Here is a 12,216-nt window from a genome sequence, read left to right on the forward strand (position 1 = left end):
GTATGATGAGGAAAAAATATGTGGTTCACGTTCACCCACGTGTGATGACCCTTTGCTCTCCTTCCTGTAGGAATCGAGATGCACCAACGGTTATCCAACATCGAACGCAACTGGCCCTATTACTTTGGATTTGGTTTACCCTTGGCCTCCTTGACAGCCATGCAGTCCTCTTATATTATCAGGTGAATGTTATGCTTTAAAGGGTTATTGTACCTTCAGTTTTAACTTTGCATTTAGCACCCCCTACCCCCCATCCTCCTAATCCAGTTATCAATCATAATACAGACTTTAGACGCACTATTCACTCTTTCTCTACCGTGCTGTTGGGCACTTTTTATTCCCATTCCACCTTTTGGCTGCCCGTGAAATGGATGTACATACACTCATAGCTATGGATAATAATGGTTTATATCAGGGGTATCAAACTCAATTTCAGTTGGTTGCCCTCAAAGGGCTGGTTGTATCTCTAAGACTAGAGGTCCAGATCACCCCCATCCCACGACCATCAGAAGTCAAGAGTCCCCCACCCTCCCTTACATCACAGATCACCCCCCTATACCTTGTGCTGCTGCCGGAGGGAAGCTGGGGGAAAGTGCGGGATCTGGAGGAGCACCAGAGGAGGGCAGGAATCAGCTGCCAGAGTCTGCTGAATGCTGAGGCCAAAAGAGGTGGAGATGGGGGTGCTGTGGTTGCTGAGGTGTAGGATCTGTAGGAGGAGTTCTGTCCTCCTGTCTACTGCTGATTGCTGAGACAGGAAGGAAGGGGGCAGAGACGAGTAACTGCAGTAACTGCAGCTGCACAGAGAAGCACATCTGGCAGAGGAATTCTGTCCCCCCTTTTTGCTGCTGACTGCTGGGACAAGGAGACGACGTGGGGGCCATAGCTGGAGGAAAGGTGCAAGGGCCACATAAAATGGCCTGGAGGGCCGGATTCAACCCACAGGCCTTGTGTATGACACATGTGGTCTATAGCTTGGCGACTACCTTTGTTATTTATTCTGAAATATAATGCACTGCACCCCTTTATCCAATTCACAGGCCTCCACTGCTGCAAAGTAGAGAATTGCTGCTTAGCAATAGCAGCTGTAGGCTTGTTTCATTTTTAACACACGGCTCTGGGCCTTTCTGTAGAAGTAATCTGGTTGGCTGTAAAGCTGCCTGATCACGTACGCATGCTTTGGGAGTGCCCCTTGTCAGCTCTTGTGATAGTTATTGAAGTTAAGAAAGTGAAAAAATGTTAAGGAAGCTAAAACAAAAAGAATAAAAGGAAATAAACAACTGAAACAATTCCCACCCAATAAACATTCCTAAATACAGGTTGTGCTATTGTATAAGAAATGACGACTGCATGACGCATAGTGGGTGTGACTCTGCACACCAAGCTGTTTTAGGGTCATTATTTACCCATTAACTCTGAACTGATAAGCTGCAAATATTCAAACCATTTCTATTTCATCATTTTGGGTACCGCCGTTTTGCAGGCACTTGAAAGTTTAAGGTTTGAAATATTTAGTATTTGTTTACCAAAACCATTTCACCTTTATATTTTACCATAAAAAAAACAGGGGACTACATTGTGTTTGTGTGCACTAAAACTAATTTCAGTGTTATTATATTATTATTATACAGGATTTATATTATATTATTATTATTCAGGATTTATATATTATTATTATACAGGATTTATATATTATTATTATTATTATTATTATTATACAGGATTTATATATTATATTATTATTATACAGGATTTATATATTATATTATTATTATTCAGGATTTATATATTATTATTATACAGGATTTATATATTATTATTATTATACAGGAGTTATATAATATATTATTATTATTATACAAGAGTTATATATTATATTATTATTATACAGGATTTATATATTATTATTATTATACAGGATTTATATATTATTATTATACAGGATTTATATATTATTATTATTATTATACAGGATTTATATATTATTATTATACAGGATTTATATATTATTATTATTATTATTATTATTATACAGGATTTATATATTATTATACAGGATTTATATATTATTATTATACAGGATTTATATATTATTATTATACAGGATTTATATATTATTATTATTATTATTATACAGGATTTATGGCGCCAACAGTTTGCTCAGCACTGTACAAAATAACGGGAGACAATACATTAACAATACAGTTCAATACAAGAGGGATAGGAGGGCCCTGATCCTGGGAGCTTACAATCTAGGAGTGTCCACACAATCCGATTTCACACAATCCGTGTGAAAGCTAATTACCGGTACTCAAAAGTGAATGGGCCCCCTTGCCGTCCTCTCACGCAGATTGGTTGAAAGTAGTTAAAAGCATGTTGATAAGAGAAACACTTGCTTATGTGAGAAGGGGGGGCGTGGATAAATTTGAAAGGATGTGGAAGCCATAGGTGGTGGCCCCTAGGCTGGTACCTTGGTATGAGATTATAAGATTTCTTAGATTGTAAGCTCCAAGGATCAGGGCCCTCCTATCCCTCTTGTATTGAACTGTATTGTTGCTGTATTGTCTCCCTTTATATTGTAAAGCGCTGAGCAACCTGTTGGCGCTATATAAATCCTGTATTATAATAAGATAATGCCTCCATTTACAGTTTTTGAAAAAGATGTGGATGTTTTGGATAAGTTTTGTGTATTAGGGGGCTTGTGTCTTATAGTTTGGGGTTTTTCTTTTTGTTTTGCTTTGTTTTTCTGGGAGGGAGCAGGGAAAATAATGTGTACAGTATAATGTATGTATTGTATTTATATGGGACAGAAAAATTGTTAACAAAAAAAACATTTTTTTGAACAAAAAATAAAATGATTTCAGTGTATTTTACTGAAAATATAGGTTTCATATTTCATAAACAAATAGTGACAATGATAACCACACTAAATGGCAAATACAAAATAATGTGTGAGAGCTGATGTTATCAGAACTATGTGTCTGTCAGATTACAGGAAAAAAAAAATAAAAAAAAAAATATATATATATATATATATACACACACATTTTTTTATTTTTTTTCTGTTGGCGCTATATAAATCCTGTATAATAATAATAATAATAATAATAATAAAAAAATATATATTTTTTTTATTATTTTACAGGATTTATATAGCGCCAACAGTTTGCTCAGCGCTGTACAATATAACGGAGACAATACAGTTCAATACAAGTGGGATTTGAGGGCCCTGCTCCTTGGAGCTTACAATCTAGGAGGGAGGGGCTAGTGGTACAAAAGGTAGTAACTGTATAACACACACACACACACACACTTTCATAAGAATCAACCAACAATCTAACAGCGGATGATTAAAAAAATAAACTAAAAACATTTTTTATTTGTGATAAATTGTGTGAATGCGGATACATGATGTCCTCTTAGCATTAATATATAACAATTTTATGTACAAATAAAGTGAAACACTTAGTTTTCCGTGTTCATATGCAGATCCACTACTTCTTATTCGCACCAATATTATGCTGGTGCGCTCCCCCATGTTTGTGCCGGCACTCTTCAGAAGGGGTGGACTCTCTGCCATGCATTTAGAGAAGTCAGACATGGCTGTATGATGTAATCCAAAACTGTAAATGAACTTCCAAGTGGATCCTCTTCTCATATCCTCCTTCACCTTCAGTACACCGCTCTTGCCTCCTTACAAATCGTAAATGGCTCCAAGGGTAGCAGGGGAAATCCCATCATAGTGTAGTGCCTGGTTCCTGAAGACGCTCACAGGCAGGGCGAAACATGTTGGGCGGAGCCCATATTTTTGGTTCCAGTGGCCTGCTGCGGTGGCACTTCCGTGTTTTGGTTGGCAGCCATTTTTACTTGCTGAAAGCTAATATATTTTATGTGAGTGGATTTTATCTTGGCATTTTTAATAAAAGTACTGTGCCCATTTTTGTCTGTGTGTGATAAGAGCAGAGATATACTTACCTAATCCGTCGATCCTCCGAGTGCAAGACCGGTCCCTGCCGCTTCTGCCCCACTGCACGCTAGAGAAAGGACTGTTCTTGATGTCCTCACGGCCATAGACTGGCTGTGGGCGTGAGAACGGCAGGATCAGTCCACCGCTGGACTGTTTCGACGGACTGGATAAGTATAGCTTTTGCCTGACCCATAGACAAAACGAGCAATTAACCCATGCAATGCGGGCACAGCTCCACTGCTAGGAACTAAAACAATTTATGTGGAGTTCTGCTTTAAAGCGGAGCTTCACCCAAAAGGGGAAGTTCCGCTTTAAGCCTTTGTCCCCCGCTCACCATTAAGGATTAGCACCTGTGGGGGGGGAGCGAGTGCCCAAATTTGACAGGTACCCGCTCCCACTTCTACTGCGATCGCCTAGGCCACGGGTGTCAAACTGGTGGCCCTCCAGCTGCTGCCAAACTACAAGTCCCATGAGGCATTGCAGGATTGACAGTTGCAAGCATGACTCCCAAAGGCAGAGGCATGATGGGACTTGTAGTTTCGCAACAGCTGGAGGTCCACCAGTTTGACGCCCCTGGCCTAGGCGATCGGAAGTGGAAGTTGTCCTCCCCCCCTCTGTAGTCTTCTGGGACACGTGACAGGTCCCAGAAGACTACGGGGCCATTCACAAAGAGCAGCGCTTCTTGTGCATGTGCAGTGGGCACCCAGCTGTGAAGCTGCAAGCTGTCACAGCCGGGTGCCCACACTGAAGATGCCGGGGAGAGAAGACGGCTGGTGAAACCAGCGGTGGTGAGGACACCGCGGGACCGAGGGACAGGTAAGTATCTGTATTTTTAAAGTCAGCAGCTACAGTTTTTGTGGCTGCTGACTTTTATTTATTTATTTATTTATTTTTCAGGTGGAACTCCGTTTTTAAGTAATCTTCTTCAAGCTAAAAAATGCACATTCTAGCATGTGTGTGAAAAGTGGAAATAAAAATTTGTTTGGCGGCCAAAAGGATTTAGGAGGAAGCTAATTGTGATTGTGATGTTAAAGCTTTCCCTTTAATACTTTGCCTTTGAAGTTGTATGTGATAATTCCTTGCTTCTGTGGATTGTGAAATTCGTACATTGTGACTAGCTGAACTCGATCAATTAAACCGAACCTTCTGATCAAGGAGAAAAGCCGTAAGCTGGTCCAGCATAGTAGTCATGATGATGATGATTTCATAGCGATTAGTGAGTTGCATGGATTTTCTAGGGGAAGTCAGTAGTACTGCCTTGCTTTAGGTTTCTGCCCAGTGATTAAAATGATTTTGTTCTCTTGCAGTGGCTGTCTGTTCTCCATCCTCTTCCCGCTCTTCATCATCAGTGCTAACGAAGCAAAAACACCTATCAAAGCTTAGTAAGTATTTATGAGCCCAAGTGATCTTCATTTTTCCGCTAAACCAGAAATCTCCAGAGTATGCCTTTCTGAGACTACCGTTGTTAGACCCCACCTGTATATACCCCAGACTGTATATATTTGCCTGTTTTCAGAATGCTGTACTCCCATAATGTGATCCAACTTCCCTGTGTCAGCCAGCGGCAGCTGCAGGGGAGAGGATGGAGTGCCGAAAATAGATAGGCCATAGGAGTCTATGGGTGGCATCACTGCTTCCAGGAATTCCACCCATTTTGTTGAACATGCACTTCTCTCCCCTGCAGCTGGTGCTTGCTGACACATGGGATCGCATGACTGGTTCCCATCACATGATCCGACTTCCCTGTGTCAGAGTCACCCGCACGAGAGTGGATGGAGTGCTGACAACAGGCCATAGGAGCCTATGGGTGGTGTTGCTGCTCCCAGGAGTTACAGCCATTGTCGAATGCTCTCTCCTCTCCCCTGCAGCTGACACAGGATCATGTGACTGGCTCCCATCACATGATCTGACTTCCCTGTGTCAGCGTCACCCGCAGGAGAGTGGATGGAGTGCTGACAACAGATAGGCCATAGGAGCCTATGGGTGGTGTCGCTGCTCCCAGGAGTTACAGCCATTGTCGAGTGCTCTTTCCTCTCCCCTGCAGCTGACACAGGATCATGTGACTGGCTCCCATCACATGATCTGACTTCCCTGTGTCAGCATCATCTGCAGGAGAGTGGATGGAGTGCCGACAACAGGCCATGGGAGCCGATGGGTGGTGTCACTGCTCCCAGGAGTTACAGCCATTGCCGAGTGCTCTCTCCTCTCCCTTGCAGCTGACACAGGATCATGTGACTGGCTCCCATCACATGATCTTACTTTCCTGTGTCAGCAAGCGGCATCTTCAGGAAGAGGATGGAGTGCTGACTATAGATAGAGATATATATGTGTGTGTGTATATATGTGTGTGTGTGTGTGTGTGTGTATATATGTGTAGCGGAACCGACCCAGTCTGTGCTTTGGTACCTCCATTATAATACCGCTTCCCCGTCTGAACACCGACGACAGACACCACAGATTTGAAGTAAGCCAGAAAGTAGACTAGTTTATTTGAACACAGATACAAGATATATACACTCAGGGAACAATCCCCCCTCCCTGCATAATGACACAGGGCGGGGCAATCTACATTTAGTAACAAGAGACACACAGGTATTCAAACTTCACACCAGCAGACAGTCCCATCAGGAGGGAGGGCTGCTGGAGACCCCCCCACTAAGCTAATACACATAAACACATACATCCCATAATAGTTTGCTCCCAAGCAAGACAAACAATAGAACAATGGGATGCAACCATATGACACCAAACAATCCACAACCCCCCCACCCCACCTATCTCCTAGACATGTCTACACAATATGAGGACAGATCACCCTGTACCCCTAACAGGCACAGGGTGACTTACACATAATAGGGATATGGGGAGGTGAGATGGGTCTCCCCACCTCTCTAAAGTGAGCTGGGTTCCATGGGCCCCCCACCCAAAGTGACTCCCGTCATATATATACATACCTATGGGTGGCGTCAAGGAATTACAGCTGTTATCAAGGACTCTCTCCTCCCCCCTGTGGCTGGCACAGGGTATTACGTGACTGGACCAACAGGCTGAAAATAGGTAACTATATACATCTTTTTGTATACAGGTTAGTCAACATCATAAGTGTTGGGAGGGAGAAGAGAGTATTTTTAAGCTAGGTTTAGCCTGGAATTCTTCTTTACGGTGCCTGTCAGGTTTTTATTGTTGACGGTTCATCAAACCACACCGCTTAGTCTTCTAAGAGACCTTTATGTCAGGGTGGGAGTACCACTGAATGAAGGTATCGGGTGGATCCAGGAAGAAGAAAGCCAGCACAGCAACTCTACCTCCAAGCAGGAATTGCACCCTATTGTCCACAATTACAGCGGTCATATCGGTGCGGTTCGGACTTGGTCGGAGCCGCACCGATTTCTAAAGTACCGCCTGCACTACTTTTGGTGCGATTTTCATAGACCGCTGTGTCAGATCTCTTGCAAATCGCACATCAAATCAGCATGTCGTCCGGCTTTTTGAAATCGTGCGATTTCACTATAAGTCACACAATTTCAATAATAGATACTTTTATTATGCTTTTTTTTTTTTGTTTTGTTTTTTTTTTTGTTTTTTTTCTTATTATTATTATACAGTATTTATAAAGCGCCAATAGTTCGCTCAGCGCTGTACATTACAAAGGAGGACAGAACATGTGACAGAACAATACCAATACAATGCAAAACATGAGGGGATCGAGGGCCCTGCTCTTTCGAGCTTACAATCTAGGAGGGAGGGGATGGTGGCACAGGAGGAGATAGCTGTGGGGGATGGAGTGGTAGGAAGAGTGGAGGAGGTCGGCAGGTTAGCAGGGGGTGGGGTAGGCTTCCCTGAAGAGATGGGTTTTCAGGGTGCGCCTAAAGGAGAGGAGAGTAGGTGATAATCTGATGGGTTGGGGCAGGGAGTTCCAGAGGATGGGTGACACCCTGGAGAAGTCCTGGAGGCGGGCATGGGAGGAGGAGACCAGGGAACTAGAGAGAAGGAGTTCTTGTGAGGAGCGGAGTGTGCGTGTTGGGTGGTACTTGGATATTAGGTCGGTGATGTAGTTCGGGGCAGTATGGTGGACGGCTTTGTACGTCAGTGTTAGGATTTTGAATTTGATCCGTTGTGCAATCGGAAGCCAGTGGAGGGATTGGCAGAGGGGGGTGGTGGAGACGGAGCGGTTGGAAAGGTGAATGAGTCTGGCAGCCGTATTCAGGATGGACTGAAGCGGGGATAGCCAGCGGTGAGGCAGGTCAGTGAGGAGGGAGTTGCAGTAGTCGAGTCGTGATATGATGAGGAAGTGGATGAGCTGTTTAGTGGTTTCTGGGGTTAGGAACGTGCGGATTTTGGCGATAAATATTGAAGTCTGTATGGTCAGTGGGATGATTATGTGCGACTTGTAGTCTTTTCTCATCACAAGGTATAGGATTAGGACAGCAGGTAGGTGTGATAGAGCAGCAATGAGGAAACATGAATACATGGATAACAAACACAGAATCATTCTTCTAGACAGGCAAAGTGTATACAGTCTCACTTATCTTCCTTTTTGTTCTCTTCACAGTCACTTCCAGCTGCGACTCTTCTCACTGGTGGTCTTCCTCAGTAACCGGCTTTTTCACAAGACAGTCTACCTGCAGTCCACACTCGGCACCTCCACCAGCCCTCACCCATCACCTGCCAAACACAAGGCCTCATTAGGGCATTGATTCAAGTTGTGGGGGGAAGAAAAAAAAAAAAAAAAAAGAGTCCGTCCCCTGCTGCCATGTTTTTAACTGTTACTGACTGGCGGGTGTTGTGCCATGTTGGGTTTTTTTTTTCCTCCCTTGTTGCTGAGCCCTTCAGTCTTGGAACCGTTGTATTTTTCAGAAATTCATGCGTGTCGTCCTTGTGCATCCAACATCGGCTCTGAATTGTCCACTTTTTACACTTTGTAGTTCGAAAACCTTTCCTAACATTGGCTAATAAACCTTAACGCACAGCGCCATACAGGGGGTGCTGTTCCATGGACGCCGGCGCATAGTTACGTTTTTCCTGTTTGATGATAGCACATGAAAATATTAAAAGACTGATGGAATCGTCCAGCTGCAGGCAGAGATTTATTGGGATCCCCTGTTAACGGGTTTCACGTGTGCAGAATTTGTCTGCCAGGATTGGAAGTCTTTCATAGCAGACGTAAAATACCGTCATTTCGTGGGTTTCCAGTAGTTACAGAGCACTGGGGCTTCAGCACTCAGGGATGGAGGGGTTCATTCATTTTTTTTTTTGTTTCCTTTTTAATACCTTAATGTTAATTATTTGTGTTTAATTGAGCTATGGACAAACCAGATCTTTGTCTGACTGACCATTTTGTGATTTTAAAAAGCAGCAAATGAACAATTTCTATGTGACCGCTGTGTTCTGCGTGTAATCATATTTGGAGATATCCTATTGGATGGCGTCTTTCATCGTGTTTGCAGTATTGCCTAATTGATATATACATTATATTGCCAAATGTATTGGGCCCGCCCTAACACAAAGAACACAAAGATGACCTCTTCCATGTTGGAGCGTGTATGTGGGGGCAGGATGGACGGCTGTAATGGAGGGGTACAGAGGTGGAATGCAATGCTCTGTGCTGGTTAATGCATCAGATCCAATAATTCTGTGTTCTGACATTGCAGTCTCACATACACTATATTGCCAAAAGTATTGACCCCGCCCTCCCAGTCATGTGATTCATGGACACAGGTGCTTACAATCAAGCCCCTAGGCATGCAGACTGCTTCTACAAACATTGGTGAAAGAATGGGTCGCTCTCAGGAGCTCAGTGACTCCAAGCGTGGTCCCGTGATAGGTGGCCACCTGGGCAATAAGTCCATCCGTGACATTTCCTGGCTACTAAATATTCCGCGCTCAACTGTTAGTGGGATTATAACAAAGTGGAAGCAACTGGGAACAACAGCAACTCAGCCACCAAGTGGTAGGCCACGTCACATGACAGGGCGGGGTCAGCGCATGCTGAAGCGCACAGTGCGCAGAAGTCGCCAACTGTCTGTAGAGTCAATAGCTAAAGACCTCCAAACTTGGTGTGGCCTTCAGATGAGCCCAACAACAGTGCGTAGAGAGCTTCATGGAATGGGTTTCCATGGCCGAGCAGCTGCATCCAAGCCTTACATCACCAAGTGCAATGCAAAGCGTCGGATGCCGTGGTGTAAAGCACGCCGCCACTGGACTCTAGAGCAGTGGAGACGTGTTCTCTGGAGTAACCAACCACGCTTCTCTGTCTGGCAATCTGATGGACATGTCTGGGTTTGGTGCCAGGAGAGTGGTACTTGCCTGACTGCATTGTGCCAAGTGTAAAGTTTGGTGGGGGGTTGTTTTTCAGGGGTTGGGCTTGTCCCCCTCGTTCCAGTGAAAGGAACTCTTAAGGCGTCAGAATGCCAAGACATTTTGGCCCCTTCCTGTTCCAACATGACTGCCCACCAGTGCACAAAGCAAGGTCCACAAAGACATGGAGGAGCCAGTTTGGGGTGGAGGAACTTGACTGTCCTGCACAGAGTCCTGACCTCAACCCCATAGAACACCTTTGGGATGAATTAGAGCGGAGACTGTGAGCCAGGCCTCCTCCCCCGACATCAGTGCCTGACCTGACAAATGTGCTTCTGGAAGAATGGTCCAACCTTCCCATAGACACCCTCCTAAACCTTGTGGACGGCCTTCCCAGAAGAGTTGAAGCTGTTATAGCTGCAGAGGGCGGGGCCAACTCAATATTGAACCCTACGGACTAAGACTGGGGGGCCATTAAAGGTCATGTGTGTGGAAAGGGCGGGGCCAACTCAATATTGAACCCTACGGACTAAGACTGGGGGGCCATTAAAGGTCAAGTCCTTGGAAAGGCCGGCCGACCAATACTTTTGGCAATATAGTGTATGTATATTTTTATTCTATAACAACTTTATTAAAGAATATCAAGAGCACATACATAGAGGGAAACTGGTACAATTTTCGCATTGCCATATCAAATGCACAGCGCATAAAGATGCTGCACAGGAGTCTCTCATCGGAGCAAAAATAGGCCCTTATTGATATTTTTATTTGCTCATGGCGCTCTATAATCTGCCCAAATAGGTTCACATCTACGCAGGTTGCAGAGGATGTGCATTTTTGAACATACATTTTTGATGTGTTTTTTTTTTTTGGGGGGGGGGGGGTTTGGCAAATAGGAAATTATGACCGTTCTGTTCATGTAATGTGATTTTTATGCTACTTGAGTGCCAGAGAGCGTAAAGTTGCGTTAAAGTGGCTCTACATGAACAGAACTCTCATCCTTTCCTATTAGCCAAAAGCAAATGTGACTTTGGACACACAAAGGTTCCTGCACTACTTGGATGCTGCTTGAGTGCCAAAGTGTGTAAAGTGTCATCAAAGTAATGCAGGAATCTTTGTGTCCAAAGTCGCATTTTTTTTTTTTTAAGTACTGACAGGAAGGGGTTAACATCTGGGGCGATCAAAGGGTTAACTGTGTGCTGGGAGTGTTTTACTATTGTGTATGTTGTACTGTGTCAGCACTCTGCTTTGTATTGCTCAGGGAGTGTCCCTGAACCTTTACAAAAAACGCACTGGCTCAAATTGCACAGATGTGAACTAGATCAGGGCTTAAAATTTCAAGTCCTGAGCTACTAGCCAGGCCTTAGGGTTACTTTCCACCAACAAACACACAGACATGTACATACACACATGTACATGCACAGACACATGTACACGCACACACACACATGTACATACACGCAGACACATGTACAGGTACATGTACATAGACACATGTACAATTGTACATGCATACACACACGCGTACACACACGCCATAAAAAGTTGCAATACTTCATTGTTCACTCACAGAGCTGGGTACTGCACTCTAGGGGGAGGCAGAGAACACAGCACACACTCCATTTGCTTTCACTGCGCTCAGCTATTGAGCAGTCTGACGGCTCCCACTGCCAATGACAGATCTGGCCTGAGCTCCGAGCCTGCTCAGCAAGATGGCCCTGGGGGACACACTCGCCCCCACCATAATTTCCACTCACCATTGGCGAGCAGGCGAATGGGAATTTCAAACCCTGAACTAGATCCATAGGAAACCATGTTTAGTGGACTGGAGTGAGTTTCTGCAAAATGCACTAAAAAAAAAAAAAAATACATTGGTGTGAACCAAAGGTAATGGAGAGTTACAGGAAAGAATGATCAAGTTCAGAGGTACAGGGAGGAGAGGCTTTCTGCGATAA

At 44.1% G+C, this 12,216-nt stretch overlaps 1 protein-coding gene across 1 annotated transcript; it reads left to right on the top strand.

Moving 5' to 3' along the window:
- Positions 1 to 48: 48 nt before the first annotated feature.
- LOC149434613 (etoposide-induced protein 2.4 homolog) lies at positions 49 to 9,342 on the top strand. Its single transcript, XM_089663578.1, has 3 exons — positions 49 to 182; positions 5,272 to 5,346; positions 8,517 to 9,342. Exons 1-3 carry the CDS (start codon positions 79 to 81, stop codon positions 8,659 to 8,661), a joined length of 324 nt encoding a protein of 107 aa, XP_089519704.1. The 5' UTR covers positions 49 to 78; the 3' UTR covers positions 8,662 to 9,342.
- The last annotated feature ends 2,874 nt before the right edge of the window (positions 9,343 to 12,216 follow it).

The sequence above is a fragment of the Staurois parvus genome, unplaced genomic scaffold, assembly GCF_062004578.1.
Source record: "Staurois parvus isolate SC_StPar_1 unplaced genomic scaffold, SC_StPar_1.0 ptg001723l, whole genome shotgun sequence".
Classification (NCBI taxonomy): Eukaryota; Metazoa; Chordata; class Amphibia; order Anura; family Ranidae; genus Staurois; species Staurois parvus.

What these genes read in the sequence shown, in the direction of transcription:
- LOC149434613 (XM_089663578.1), top strand. Translation starts at nt 79, where the DNA reads ATGCACCAACGGTTATCCAACATCGAACGCAACTGGCCCTATTACTTT. An exon ending in CAGTCCTCTTATATTATCAG is followed by an intron (nt 183 to 5,271) that starts GTGAATGTTATG and finishes GTTCTCTTGCAG; the next exon opens with TGGCTGTCTGTTCTCCATCC. An exon ending in AAAACACCTATCAAAGCTTA is followed by an intron (nt 5,347 to 8,516) that starts GTAAGTATTTAT and finishes TTCTCTTCACAG; the next exon opens with TCACTTCCAGCTGCGACTCT.